The sequence below is a fragment of the Balaenoptera borealis genome (assembly GCF_965194805.1).
Source record: "Balaenoptera borealis genome assembly, chromosome: 6".
In the NCBI taxonomy this organism is placed as follows: Eukaryota; Metazoa; Chordata; class Mammalia; order Artiodactyla; family Balaenopteridae; genus Balaenoptera; species Balaenoptera borealis.
The window spans coordinates 54,919,596-54,935,203 of NC_138863.1; the positions used below are offsets into that span (position 1 = coordinate 54,919,596).

At 37.0% G+C, this 15,608-nt stretch overlaps 1 protein-coding gene across 1 annotated transcript in view; it reads left to right on the forward strand.

Annotated features, from left to right (window-relative positions):
* Positions 1–15,608, forward strand: part of TTN (titin) — a 285,431-nt gene that overhangs the window by 179,737 nt on the left and 90,086 nt on the right. The window contains exons 244-265 of the mRNA XM_082395621.1: positions 128–394; positions 486–625; positions 1,046–1,172; positions 1,963–2,105; positions 5,786–5,909; positions 6,443–6,709; positions 8,377–8,474; positions 9,156–9,324; positions 9,421–9,687; positions 9,794–10,060; positions 10,149–10,427; positions 10,519–10,927; positions 11,032–11,156; positions 11,259–11,525; positions 12,307–12,576; positions 12,672–12,974; positions 13,066–13,368; positions 13,619–13,806; positions 13,897–14,011; positions 14,118–14,402; positions 14,508–14,659; positions 15,357–15,504. Coding sequence (XP_082251747.1) covers positions 128–394; positions 486–625; positions 1,046–1,172; positions 1,963–2,105; positions 5,786–5,909; positions 6,443–6,709; positions 8,377–8,474; positions 9,156–9,324; positions 9,421–9,687; positions 9,794–10,060; positions 10,149–10,427; positions 10,519–10,927; positions 11,032–11,156; positions 11,259–11,525; positions 12,307–12,576; positions 12,672–12,974; positions 13,066–13,368; positions 13,619–13,806; positions 13,897–14,011; positions 14,118–14,402; positions 14,508–14,659; positions 15,357–15,504 — 4,713 coding nt within the window. The remainder of the gene's footprint in view (positions 1–127; positions 395–485; positions 626–1,045; positions 1,173–1,962; positions 2,106–5,785; positions 5,910–6,442; positions 6,710–8,376; positions 8,475–9,155; positions 9,325–9,420; positions 9,688–9,793; positions 10,061–10,148; positions 10,428–10,518; positions 10,928–11,031; positions 11,157–11,258; positions 11,526–12,306; positions 12,577–12,671; positions 12,975–13,065; positions 13,369–13,618; positions 13,807–13,896; positions 14,012–14,117; positions 14,403–14,507; positions 14,660–15,356; positions 15,505–15,608) is intronic.

The following is a 15,608-nucleotide window of genomic DNA, read 5'->3' on the forward strand; positions in this document are numbered from 1 at the left end:
GTTTGTGGAAGCATGGTGCAATTTCTAAACATACCCAGACCTCTGTGAGCTGCCTCTTAAACTTTCTAAGAGACTGTCATCTCCTTAAGTGGTTAATAAAATTTTTTCACTTATACTTTACTTGCAGAGGGAGATCCATACTTTACAGGAAAGCTTCAAGATTACACTGGCACAGAGAAAGATGAAGTGATTCTACAGTGTGAAATTAGCAGAGCAGATGCACCGGTGAAATGGTTTAAAGATGGACAGGAGATAAAGCCATCTAAAAATGCTGTTATTAAGGCAGATGGCAAGAAGCGCATGCTAATCCTAAAGAAAGCCTTGAAATCAGATATTGGACAGTACACCTGTGACTGTGGGACAGATAAGACCTCAGGAAACCTTGAGATTGAGGGTAAGGAAATTTCCACAAGTTTCACTGTTGAAGCTGTTGGAGTTATTTCTGCCAGAGGCCAATGACACATGCTGACCCTGCGCTTTTCTAGATCGGGAAATTAAACTGGTGCGACCCCTGTACAGCGTGGAGGTGATGGAGACTGAGACGGCCCGCTTTGAAACCGAAATCTCGGAAGATGATATCCACGCCAACTGGAAACTCAAGGGAGAGGCACTACTCCAAACACCTGTAAGGCTATTTCTGAACTTGTCAACACCTAGAGGAGCTGTATGAAATAGAAAAGGACAGGAGAAAAGTCAGACTGCACGCAAGGCATTTAAAACATATCAGGTTCTTTAACCTCAAACCAAAGAGAGCTATTAGGGTCTATGAATGGGCTTGGACAGGTACACTTGCATTATTTTTGACCCAGCATAGTGGTATGAGGCTGTAGATATTCTGTGATGCCGCTAGTTGGTTCAAAATGTTGCGGCTAAAATAAACATTGCCTTCATGAATAATATTTGTTAGCTTTCTTTCACAAAACTCAAAATTATATAGTCACCTCACCAGTTATTTGTAAATTCCTTTAATTAAGATATTATATCCTCAGAAAAAAATACCAAAGAAGATGATTGCCTACAAAACCTTTTCTTTCTTTGGGTACAGGAGTGTGAGATCAAGGAAGAAGGCAAAATGCACTTCCTTATTTTGCACAACTGCCGCCTGGACCAGACCGGTGGGGTAGATTTCCAAGCTGCCAATGTTAAATCTAGTGCCCACCTCCGAGTAAAACGTAAGTATTATGTGTTTCTGCTGAAAACAAATTGTATAGTTCTGCAGCAAATGGATGTGAGTGAAATTAATTGGATTTATTCAATTAATTAGAAAACATTTTTAAAGTATAGAAACTGGCTTTCTTGTATTTACTTTTTGTCATCCTCATACAACTGTGGTTCAGATTCTAAAGTTTTGGAAATTTCACTGACCTTGCCATTTGAACAAAAGAAAATTAAGTCAGAATCTCCCACTTCGTAATCCTTTCACTCAAAGTAGATATTCATAGAACAAGAATCTAACTCAGAACACTTAAAGACCCTTAAAGAAATCCTTCAAGTGGCTGTACAAGTATAACACCATAAAGAAAAATTTTGCTGTGTGGGCATTTCAGACTCATTTCAGGCTAACATTTTTGGAAGGTGCAAAAGTGTTTATGGATTGGACAGGCTATGAGATTGAGCGGCCCTTGTCCTCTCCCAATCAGAGGCTTGGTTATTTTGGAAGTTGCATACCTTACGTAGCAAGAGGAACTTGACGCCCGGCACAGAGACAGATGCAGCACTAATTTCCCGCTGACCTTACATATCAGAACGAAAGGGCCCCTACAGATACCCACTCTCAGGCCACTAGCTCTCCCCTTCTGGGCACCAAGGGGCCACGTCCACATGGGAGTGAGAACAGTGGGCAGTCCTGTGGCTCTTTCCTTCTTGAAGAGAGCAACCGTGGAGATTAATAACTAAATCTGTATTTATCCTTTTGGAATTACAAAATGAGTCACCCACGGCTTTTTCCTTCCTCTCGCAAAGCACGAGTCATTGGTCTTCTGAGGCCTCTAAAGGATGTCACAGTGACTGCAGGAGAAACAGCCACCTTCCACTGCGAGCTGTCTTATGAGGATATCCCAGTGGAATGGTACCTCAGAGGGAAGAAACTAGAGCCCAGCGATAAGGTAAGAAGCAGGAGTGCCGTTGCCTTGCCTTGCTCTTCCTTTTCCCTCAGTTCTTTCATCTTCACGTGTGTGTCCCTTGTTCTTTGCTTTCCTATGTCCCCTCGTCTCCCTTTCCCTTTCTTTTCCCTACTCAAGCCTGATTTCTGCTGAAATTGTAAAGCAGATTCTTCTCATTTTTGTTGGGTTTAACCTGATGATATTTTTATTGAAATGGAAATTAACATTTTAAGTACGATCAAGTTTTAGGTTTTTGAAGAAAAGGCAAACACTCATTAGCTATCAGTGATAGTTTAATTCATCGAAAGACAGGAAGGATCAAAAAGGCTTTCTGATTCGATGCGTGCTAAGGAGGGTACAGATTAAGTTTTATGGCTAATTCTCTCCATGCTATCTAGTGTTCTGCATATAAGAAGATTAAGAGGAGAGGATGGAAATTCCATTTCAGACAGTTGATCAAGTAGTTGAGATAACTTCTGGGCAGATATCTGCTCTTCAAGCATTTCTCCAAAGCTATTTTTAACCCTCAAGTGCTTTGAGCTGTGCAAATTCTGGAATGCAAGTGGACTATTTAAAGTGCAACGGATGGTGCTGGCAAGAAAGAAGGGCTCTGTGATTACCCACATGTATGAACAAATATACTTTAAGAAGTTTTAGGGAATAACTAGCTTCTGGTGTTACCCCAAATTTCACCCATAAGTAAAAACCAGAGTGATTATTCAGATAGGCCCAAAATACAGTTAACCCAAATTGAGCTATGTATTTTGCCCCCTAAGACAATGTGTGTGTGTCTAAATTATCTTTATAATTCACCATTAATTTTGAATTCTTGAAATAAAATTATAGAAAATGCCCAACGTGGGTTGGAAAGAAAGCGCAGGGCATTTCATTGTTCTCTGTCAGTTTTTTTTCAATATTTTTAGAAAGAGTATCAAATGTGGCATCAAGCTTTCAGTTTAAATCAAGCTGTTAAGAATTATAGGAACGTAATTTAAAAGGGATTCAGTTTAACAAAGAACCACAAAGTTGATTAAAGTATTAGAAGGAAAATGCCTTTGAACAACTGTTCTCAAACAAACAAACAAACAAAAAATTAGTATTCTACCAAAGTGATTGAAAGGTGATTCAGTTAACAGTCATCTGAGAGACAAAATCTGCCTGCTATACTGACAATAATGACCAGTTGATCTCCTTTGTTACCAAGGATAGAAAAAGCAGCCATACGTTCAAATTGCAGCAAGAGAATAAAGTTTAATATGAGGAAACTGTCCTCACCGTGAGGTCTTCTAAATACTGAATTGGGTGATGGAGGCATCTCCACCTTCAAGTTTGCTTTTTAAAAATATACATTTGTCCAATTAAGTGTGCTTTAACTGCTTTCATGTCTAAAGGCAGAGAATTGGTTGACTTCAAAATCCTTTCTAGATCTGTAAATTCATGATTTGAATAAAGGAACACTACTTAAGGACAAATGATATTATTCTTTTGCTACTAAATATTTTTTGCTCAAAGTAAGAGCTTTTATTAAAGATCAACCATTATTTCTAATGTAAAAACTATACTATTTTATTTTATTTTTTATTTTTTTAAATTTTTATTGGAGTATAGTTGATTTACAATGTTGTGTTAGTTTCAGGTATACAGCAAAGTGAATCTGTTATACACATACATATATCCACTCTTTTTTAGATTCTTTTTCCATATAGGCCATTACAGAGTATTGAGTAGAGTTCCCTGTGCTATACAGTAGGTCATTATTAGTTATCTATTTTATTTATAGTAGTATATATAAAAACTATGCTATTTTAAATTAAAATGTAGACTCCTAAAAATCTGAGTTACATTTCTTTTACTAAAATACACACACACACACACACACACATTTATCTTATTGTCACGGAACTTTTTTCTCAGGTTAGAAAGGATCACCTTACTATAATTCTATTGGGCCTTTTTGTGTCTCTCTTGGCATAGGAATTTTAATCTTTTACTTTAGCCACCTAAAATAATTCAGCCTTTTGTAAACTTGCTGGTATATTATTAAAAGTCTCTTTTTATAAAGAACTTAAATATAAACTGTGAAATAAAGTCATTTTACTACATTTTGCAAGTTTTGTTTAAATTAAGTCTAGCAGAACAAACTAGCTATTATCAATTTAATTCAGACCTTTCATCTTCACTTTGGTATAGTTTTTGGAGGCTAAACATTCTGCAACCAAACAAAAACACATTATTAGAATAGAAAATCGAAAGAGAAAATTTCAGAAATGAGTTGTGGTTTTTTTCCCCCCTTTGGCCATCAGTCCAGGAAAAGACTGCTAAGTCCTAAATGGCCATTGAGAATTTTGTATTTAAACTTTAATAGCTTGGTCACAGTCATAATGCCTATTGTATTATAGTAATATGCTTCCATTATAAGTTAACAATATTTTAAAGGAATAATCTCTAACATTATCTTTACATAATCTACCACAAAATCTTCAGCATTCACATTATTGGTTTATTTTTATAAAGTAGCTGTTAGTTTTTTTCCCTTTAACATAATCAGCGTATACTGTATATGAGCTATTTCCTAAGAACCACTGTGTTCTGAGCCAAGTTCTCAGTAACAGAATATTCTAGAGTAGCCTCAGAGGAATTTCAATGATAAAACAACATGTTAACAGATAAGACATACCTGTTGGTGGATTAGAACCTGAGATACATTTTAAAATAGCCCTAAATCACAGTCCAAATTTTAAATTCAAAATTTATATTGAAACGTCATCACAGAAACGATTTTTCTCCCATTCAAGCACCATGTCCTTGAATAAGTAGCTGTATTCCTAGGACATATCTTAATTACCTTCTCCTATTTATTTTCCCTTATTATATTTTTGGCTTTCTCAATTATTAAGGTAGTTATATTAATAACCATGCCCAGCTCTTCACCAAGGAAAAACCTTTATATGAAATTTTATTCCTGACTCTTTTTTTTACACCAGCATAATAAACAGTTCCACTGGTGAAAAATTTTGACATTATTCTTAACTGTAAGTGAACTGTGAAGCAAAGTCAATCTGTATGACAGGGCACAGTGTCTTACGGAATTTTTGGATGGTAGAACTAGAAGAACCTCCAATTCTTTCTTTTATATTCTTTTTCTCTTCCAGTTTTATTGATATATAATTGACGTACAGCACTGTATAAGTTTAAGGTGTACAGCACAATGATGTGACTTACGTATATCATGAAATAATTACCATAATGTTTCATGAAGATCCATTATCTCATATAGATATTAAAGATATAGAAAAAAATTGTTTTCCTATGATGAGAACTCTTAGGATTTACCCTCTTAACAACTTTCATATGTAACATAGAGCAGTGTTAATTATATCTATCATGTTGTACATTACATCGCTAGTACTTATTTATCTTATAAATAGAAGTTTCTACCTTTTGACTGCCTTCATCCAGTGAACCCCCATCCTCACCCCACACCCCGAGAAAATACAGATCTGATCTCTTCTTCTGTGAGTTTGTTTGTTTTTGAAGTATAATTGACCTATAATACTATATTAGTTCCTGGTACATAACATAGTGATTCTATATTTCTATAGATCTCAAAATGATCACCATGATAAATTTAGTTACCATGCATATATTCTTAAACTGCACCTTTTTTTTTTTCAAAAAACTAGGTGGTCACACGTTCAGAAGGAAGAGTTCATACACTTACTCTGAGGGATGTAAAGTTAGAAGATGCTGGAGAAGTCCAACTAGTAGCAAAAGATTTCAAAACGCAAGCCAACCTCTTCGTGAAAGGTAATCACATGGCTTATTTTTAAAAACATGTATAATGCAGAGGTTCATAAATAATGCCAACTCTCAACTATCTGTATATGGTAAGTACCACAGATCATTAAAATCCACCAAATATCAGAAAGTCTAATTTTACTTTTTGGCTTAACAAAATAGTTCACAGACTACTAAAAAAAAAAAAAGCCAAAATTGGCTAGAATAGGTTTTACTTCCTTTTTCCATCCCCACTGTTTTTACTGCATTTCATAAACAGCTGGAGGAAGAATTATTATCAATAGGTATCTATCACTCTCTTAACCAAGAGTTGGCTATTATTTCCTTGATGTTTCATATTCTCTAAAAATGCTTTTCCTCTGTATATTAAAATAATGATGAAACATCATTATTAGACGAAAACATCTGAGTGGAATCAAAACTTACAAATGAAACTTAAAAACAGAAAAGCCCTCAAGATACAAGAGGAAAATTGAGGAGGTGCTGAAACTCTTAGAGAAGGAAAGGAGAAATACCTTGGCTAATTAGTATGATTCTTTCAGAACCCCCGGTTGAATTCACTAAGCCTCTTGAGGACCAGACGGTCGAAGAGGAAGCCACTGCGGTATTGGAGTGTGAAGTATCCCGAGAAAATGCTAAGGTGAAATGGTTCAAAAATGGGACAGAAATTCTCAAAAGCAAGAAGTATGAAATTGTTGCTGATGGCAGGGTCAGGAAACTTATTATACACGGCTGCACCCCAGAGGACATTAAAACATACACATGCGATGCTAAGGATTTTAAGACTTCCTGTAACCTGAACGTCGTGCGTAAGTATTCTTCTTACACAGCACTTTTCACTTGCAACTCTTTGATAACAACAACAAAAAAAACCCCACTTTTTGCATGCCCTTCGTGGCCTAACCGCATTTCTTGGCAACTTACAGTATCGATACTGACGTAACATGATATTTTATGTGTTTAAAAAAAAAGAGAGAGAGGTCCTTCCACTACATCTGGTCTGAGAAGGGCCGAGTGATCACTTTTTGCTCTGCTTCTCACTGAGTAGTGAGAGATGTGCTCTTTGTCTACATGGGGTAAGCCTACTGCAGGAATATCCCAATACAGATGAGGACAAATTGAATTTAAAAAGACAAGAAGGGTGTCATAAAAAAGAAAGGAAAGGAAATGAAAGCAATTTCCACTTGGAAGGAAAATGAATTTTCAGGTATGACGAACCACTAGAAAGTGATCATGAAATTTCAGTCTGAATAGGAGCACACTAGAGGTCTGCTGTAATATGATAAATCCCATTCACATAATGCTGTCTCTGAGAATAAGAATGGAAAAAAAGATGGAGAGAAGCCTGTATCCTTTGAGTCCTATAAATGAAGAGGGCACTAATGGTTTTTAGCACTACTTCTTCCTCTGGTGGAAAATAAAACGTCTTTTTTCAGAATGCCACATGCTAGCTCATTTTTTTCATTCATTCATTTGTCCAGCAATAATATTTTAGTGTCTTTATTTTTGTGCAGTATTTTCTATTGGTTTAGTTGCTTCCCATCTGTCAACAGCTCATAGTGGCTTGGATTGTGCTTCCATGCATCTTGGTCTGTTTTATTCTTTCCAGTTTGTGGCTGCTCTGCTTTCGCTTATGACAGAATAGCTTCTTGGGTCTCCTTCTTACCTTTGTTACCTACTTTATCCCTACTCTAAGAAGGCTCAGCAACAATGAGCATATCTTCAAGCCTATTAGCCAGCACTTGTGTCCCAGAATTTCATTGATCAAGAAAGGGCATCTTGGGAAGGACTCACAAGGAACCCTGAAAGAAGGAAGGGCATGTGGGCAGCTCTCCAATCCTATATTTCCACCAACTTAATTCTGGAGATAAATGAAACCAGAGATTAGAAAAAAAAAAAAAAATCACCCTTCCATTCAAAGCATGTTGTTTTGTCACACTAATGGACTTTATACCTGACTTATACGTGACCTCTTTGAAGCTGACACACACCAAAAAAGCTGAATGTATGTGATTTCAATTGCAAACTCATGTCTCTTAGCCATAGACAAGACTGATCATAGCTTTTCAAGCTGCACTATCATTGAATTCTTCTAATTTCCCAAAGATTATGCTGCCTGCCTTAAATAAGATAACGATTCTTTGCTACTGGTGTTTCCTTTGATGATATCAACTTTCAACTCTGGAGTAGTATCAATGAAGATTTTTCCTCCAGCTGTCATTCAGAACTGAGCTGGCAATAGATAGATAGAGAGATAGATAGATAGGAGGAATTAGTTGGACATATATTATGCCACATAATTTTATGAAAACTAAGAGATATGTAAAATGCAAAGTATCACAACTGAATGGCAGCTCCAAGTGATTTCCAAATCAGCTGTAGCCTGCTAATATGAAAAAGCCTGCAAAAGCACCATAGTATGTCAGAGTGAATTTCTAGAAACCTCATTCTGAATTCTGATGACCTTCTCTTACAGCTCCTCATGTGGACTTCTTAAGACCACTCACCGATCTTCAAGTTAAAGAAAAAGAAATGGCTCGGTTTGAGTGTGAAATTTCCCGAGAAAATGCCAAGGTCTGTGATTGTGTGGTTGCTAACTTGTGTTTTCTGATAACTTTGTTTACTTTTGGTCTGACCAAAATGAAAAAAAAAAAAAAATGAATCAAACCTCTCTGTAGTCATCACTTTACTTTTAGATTAATGATTATTACTTTAGTGTGAGATACATACTTGATTTAATTGTTCTCTTTTTAGTATTACTATTATTCATTTGCTGTTACTTGAAAAGCACTGGACTTGCAATCAGGAGATTTAGATATTATTAATTTGAACCATATGAAATTGATGTTTTCTTAGGTTAAAAACAATCAAATAAAAAAAAAAAATCAAATACCAGCAATTTCATATGTCTCAACTCAGTACTCCTGGTTGCCATTAACTACCATTGGCGAGTCAACTTTGAGTCCTGGAAAACAAAGGAGTTGGTCTGCATGAAATCCAAGGCCCTCTACGGCTCTAATACATGATCCCATTATTTTTAATAACTGATAGTAGTATCACAGCTGCTCACTTAATGATTGAAGCAGTTTGTTCTTGTTTTTTGGGGTTTGGTTATATTTACCACTTTGGTTCTTCTTCATAATGTAAAGTCTTATTGACTGCTTTTAGAAAAGCTTAGGATCATAGTTCCTCTTAAGGACACACATGTGAAGGAACAACAGAACTGATAAAGGTATTTATTTATCTTAAATATAGGTTCAGTGGTTTAAAGATGGTGCTGAAATTAAAAAGGGCAAAAAATATGACATCATATCTAAGGGAGCAGTCCGCATTCTTGTCATCAACAAATGTCTACTGGCTGATGAAGCAGAATATTCCTGTGAAGTAAGGACAGCGCAAACTTCTGGCATGCTGACAGTCCTGGGTAAGAATGAAGTCTTTCTTTGCAGGAGTATATGTGTTGGGAAAAAAAAAATTTCCGGTTTAATTCAATGTTTATTGTTTTTAACTCTTCTTGCAGAAGAAGAAGCTGTCTTTACAAAAAATCTTACCAACATTGAAGTTAGTGAAACAGACACTGTAAAACTGGTTTGCGAGGTCTCCAAGCCCAGAGCAGAAGTAATTTGGTACAAAGGAGATGAAGAGATCATTGAAACAGGAAGATATGAAATACTTACTGTTGGACGAAAGAGAAGCCTGATCATTCAGAATGCTCACCTGGAAGACACTGGCAACTACAACTGCCGACTCCCAAGTTCTCGAACCGATGGCAAAGTCAAAGTTCACGGTATGAAAATTACAGTGAATACTATTGTATTTTAAGAAAATCATACTTGTTGCATGTAAGGTACAAATGCTTAATTTTTCAATATCTTGCAACTTTTTCTTTCCAGAACTTGCTGCTGAATTTATCTCAAAGCCTCAAAACGTTGAAATACTTGAAGGAGAAAAGGCTGAATTTGTCTGCTCTATATCAAAGGAAAGCTTTGCAGTCCAGTGGAAGAGAGATGATAAGACACTTGAATCTGGAGATAAATATGACATAATTGCTGATGGCAAAAAGAGGATCCTAGTTGTGAAAGATGCCACATTACAAGATATGGGCACTTACGTAGTCATGGTTGGGGCTGCCAGAGCAGCCGCTCACTTGACAGTAATTGGTAAGTTTGTTTGTGCTTCTTGGATTTACTTATATTTGCACCACATTAGTACTTCTTCATACTATAAAATCTTGTTGATTGCTTTCAGAAAAACTCAGGATCATAGTTCCTCTGAAGAACACCCGTGTGAAGGAACAACAAGAAGCTGTCTTTAACTGTGAGGTCAATACCGAAGGTGCCAAAGCCAAATGGTTCAGAAATGAAGAAGTCATATTTGATAGTTCAAAATACATTATTCTCCAAAAAGACCTGGTCTACACCCTCAGAATTAGAGATGCACAATTAGATGATCAAGCCAACTATAATGTGTCTCTGACCAATCACAGAGGTGAAAATGTTAAGAGTGCAGCCGATCTAATCGTAGAAGGTAAGTCACTTATTTGACATTAGAGATTTTAAAAATCAATTTCTATTATGAAAACAATTAAAATCAACACTCTTCTTCTCCTTTCCAACAGAGGAAGACCTTAGGATCACTGAGCCTCTTAAAGATATTGAAACAATGGAGAAGAAATCTGTCACATTCTGGTGCAAGGTGAACCGTCTCAATGTAAGACTGAACTGGACCAAAAACGGAGAAGAGGTGGCTTTTGACAACCGTGTTTTGTACAGAATTGATAAATATAAGCACTCTCTAATCATTAAAGACTGTGGCTTCCCAGATGAAGGTGAATACATTGTCACTGCTGGACAAGATAAATCTGTTGCTGAACTTCTCATCATAGAAGCCCCTACAGAATTTGTGGAACACTTGGAAGACCAGACAGTCACTGAGTTTGACGATGCTGTCTTCTCCTGCCAGCTCTCCAGAGAGAAAGCAAATGTAAAATGGTACAGAAACGGGAGAGAAATCAAAGAAGGCAAAAAGTACGTGAGAGCTTCTCAGTCTCTATTTCTGTAGCTATATATACAAGTTTGCCAATTTAGTGGTCATTATGCAAGCTAACCAATAATTCAATCTCTTCTTTTAGATACAAATTTGAAAAAGATGGCAGAATACATAGACTCATTATAAAAGACTGCAGGCTGGATGATGAATGTGAATATGCTTGTGGAGTAGAAGACAGGAGGTCTCGAGCTAGACTCTTTGTGGAAGGTACATATTAAGTGAAAGGACGATTTTTAATACTAGTACGTTTTTAAATGTTGTTAATCCCAATACAAACATGTTTGTATTTGTTTCACATTTTCTTTTCAGAAATCCCTGTTGAGATCATCAGGCCTCCCCAAGACATCCTTGAAGCCCCTGGTACTGATGTTGTCTTTTTAGCTGAGCTCAACAAAGATAAGGTGGAAGTCCAGTGGCTAAAAAACAACATGATTATTGTCCAGAGTGACAAACACCAGATGATGAGTGAAGGAAAGATACACAGGCTACAGATTTGTGACATTAAGCCCCGTGACCAGGGTGAATACAGATTTATTGCCAAAGACAAAGAAGCCAGAGCTAAGCTTGAACTGGCAGGTAAGTCCCTTTCTTTTATTTTCAAACATCCTTACAATACCACAGATACTGGGTAGGTTTCAGATTTCACAGTTAATTAATGAGAAAATGTTTGTGAAAGCTTTTTATTCCTATTAAGCCTTGTCCACATGTTAACTATTCTAATTCCTCTTACCACCAAGTGTCCTGAGTAAGAGGAAATTGACAGCATTGCTCTTTACATGCGATAACCTTGCACAGCTCCTGGCACACGGCAGCTGTTCGTTAACTCCTAGAATTAACCTATTGCCCTGAGAGTCTTCCAAGCAAACCCAGACCTAGAGACAGCCCCATTCTTTTCTACTTTCCAAATCCCTGTGGGGCCTCTTAGGTCTGTTCTCATCCTGACGCAAGCTTCCAAGACAACCTTAGAGGACGGCATTTTGAAAGAGCCATTAATGTACCTCTTGCACATAAGAACAAGTTTGTCTGGTTTATCTTGAACTAAGTATGAGGTGCCTATTTTATATAAAAAACAGAAAACCAAAAACATGTTCTGTGCACTATATTCAGGCCTCTGTTATTATTATTGGCAAAGAATGGAGATTTTGTAGTCTCATATCATACTTAGTCCTCTATTCTTCAGAGTCTGATAATTTGCAAAATAAGCTGTGAGAACTCTTAAGTCAGCTAGTGTTCTCTCCTGTAAAGTTACTGTGACATGTAACCAGTATTTGCTAACAAATGCATAGTAAAGAAGCTATGGCATAGCTGGACTACAATAAATAACTCAAAAGTATTCACATATTATTTTTCTCACTAGCCGCACCTAAAATCAAGACAGCTGACCAAGACCTGGCAGTTGATATTGGCCAGCCTCTGACCATGGTGGTGCCCTATGATGCCTACCCCAAAGCAGAAGCTGAGTGGTTTAAAGAAAATGAACCTCTGTCTTCAAAAACTGTTGATACTACAGCTGAACAGACTTCTTTCAGAATTTTAGAAGCCAAGAAAGGAGACAAAGGAAGGTATAAAATTGTGCTTCAGAACAAACATGGAAAAGCAGAAGCATTCATCAATTTACAAGTTATTGGTAAGCCCTTGAGTCACTTGGACTTTATTGGCAAAGCACAACTAAAAGCGTGATAACACACTAAAAAAAAAAAAAAATGTATATGTGAATTCCAGATGTTCCTGGGCCAGTACGTAACTTAGAAGTGACAGAAACACTTGATGGTGAAGTGAGCCTCGCTTGGGAAGAACCATTAACTGATGGTGGAAGCAAAATCATAGGTTATGTTGTTGAAAGACGTGACGTCAAGAGAAAGACCTGGGTTCTGGCCACTGACCGTGCAGATAGTTGTGAGTTTACTGTCACTAGACTACAAAAAGGAGGAGTTGAGTACCTATTCCGTGTGAGCGCCAGAAACAGAGTCGGCACTGGTGAACCAGTAGAAACTGACAGTCCTGTAGAAGCAAGGAGTAAATATGGTAAGAAGAAGTTTTTAAGTAAATTGTAAACTAGCTTATCTTTGCTTTTATCCCTGAGATAACCTAAAGCCCGTGTTTTCTGGAAATCCAGATGTTCCAGGCCCTCCTTTGAATGTAACGATCACTGATGTGAACAGATTTGGTGTCTCATTGACATGGGAACCACCAGAGTATGATGGAGGTGCCGAGATCACGAACTACGTCATTGAATTAAGGGACAAGACTTCTATCAGATGGGAAACTGCCATGACAGTAAGAGCTGAAGACCTGTCTGCAACTGTCACTGATGTGGTGGAAGGACAGGAGTACAGTTTCCGGGTTAGGGCCCAAAACCGAATTGGAGTTGGAAAACCAAGTGCAGCCACACCCTTCGTCAAAGTTGCTGATCCGATTGGTGAGTCCATCAAAAAGAAGGGAAATAAGTACTCCATTTAACCAAGAAATTAAGCTTATTCATTAAAATAAATCAAATTAAACAGAAGTTAATGAAAAGAACATCAGAAAAATTTGAGCAAAATTGTAGAAATCCAGACTGTGCCTGCTTGTATCCAGTGAATATGGGGATGATAGAAGTGATTACAGCATTATCTTAATAAGCTGTCACTGAATTAAATGGTATGCTCCAACTCTTTCTTCCAATCCAGAGAGACCAAGTCCTCCTGTGAACCTAAACTCCTCAGATCAGACTCAGTCATCAGTTCAGCTCACATGGGAACCTCCTCTGAAAGATGGAGGAGGCCCAATATTGGGCTATATAATAGAACGATGTGAAGAAGGAAAAGATAATTGGATTCGTTGCAACAAGAAACTTGTCCCTGAACTGACTTACAAGGTAGGGCATGTGTATCTAAAATAAATAGTCGGTAAATGATCATGGACTTAAATGTATATGTATTTTACAAATGTTGATTCATAATTTTAGATTACTGGATTACAAAAAGGAAATAAATATTTATATCGAGTATCTGCAGAAAATGAAGCTGGTGTTTCAGATCCATCTGAAATTCTTGGTCCTCTAACTGCTGATGATGCATTTGGTAAATGGATATTTTATTTTTAGATCTGGGAACATCACGTAGCTACTTTGGGGTACCAGGGATTTAAATACAGTACTGGAAACTCATTAAGTTTTCTCTTTGGTAGTTGAACCAACAATGGATTTAAGTGCATTTAAAGATGGCCTGGAAGTTATTGTGCCAAATCCTATCAAGATCCTGGTTCCAAGCACAGGCTATCCAAGGCCAACTGCTACCTGGTCTTTTGGAGATAAAGTACTAGAAGCGGGAGACCGTGTGAAAATGAAAACCCTATCTGCCTATGCTGAGCTTATCATTTCTCCAAGTGAACGTCCAGACAAGGGCATTTATATGCTGAAGTTAGAAAACCGTGTGAAAGCAATTTCTGGGGAGATTGATGTCAGTGTAATTGGTAAGGAACTAAACTTTTGTGATCTAAGGTGATTTGACAGTATTAACAAATATTGGTTCAAGCTATTAATGATAATGATTTCCGACTGCATTTTTTTTTTTTCAGCTCGCCCAAGTGCACCCAAAGAACTGAAATTCGGTGCGATAACCAGGGACTCAGTACATCTGACTTGGGAACCACCAGATGATGATGGAGGAAGTCCATTAACCGGATATGTTGTTGAAAAGCGAGAAGTCAGCCGGAAAACATGGACTAAAGTGAGTTTTGAGCAGCAACTCCAGAAAAGAGAGTGGGGGAAATCCCGGAATGTTGAGATGCCTTGCAAAGTTTTTATGTTTTTACCTTTACCTTGCTGAAAAAGTACCTAAAACTTTTAAAAATGTATTGATGCTAATGCTTCCTGAGGTAGTTCAACCAAGATTTGGTGTAATTGCCTCATTTTGTGAGCCTTACTAGATTTTCAACTAGGTTTATTAAAAAATAAAACAAAACTTACCTACTCACTTGGTACCTGATAAGTATCCAATATGCCCTTTTAAGCTATAAGCCATTCTAAGGACACTAAGTACTTAACTCCCTGGTGGTCATACTTTTTCTCACTCCACTAGATTACCTTAGTTGGCCTAATCTGCCATCTTCTCTCCTCAGTTTATACCATTACTATTTTTTACCTTGATTTATCATATTTCTAATAACCAAGCTGGTAGAAAGAATCAACACCTTATTTGCCGACTTTTTAATGTGTACAAACTATGAAGCAGTTCCACCTTACATTAGGCATCAAATATTATTATGTCTTACTTTGCAATTTTCTCCTTAATATGAAATTAACGTAAGAATGATCCTTAGCATTCAAAACAACTTCCATTTGTAACCCTGCTCATGGTAAAAATATTTTGACTTAGGCAAAGAGTTTTTGGAAAACAGTTTATTAACTGTATTGCTTTGTCCCAGGTTACAGACTCTGTGACTGACCTAGAATTCACAGTTACTGATCTTGTTCAAGGAAAAGAATATTTATTTAAAGTCTGTGCTCGTAACAAGTGTGGCCCTGGAGAACCCGCATATGTTGATGAACCTGTAAATATGTCAGCTCCTGCAAGTGAGTACATTCTTGATATTTTCTTACCTAGCCTCTTGTTACCTGTTTTTGCTTTTATTTCTATTTATGTATTTATTTATTTATTTGGCCGTGCCACGCAGCTT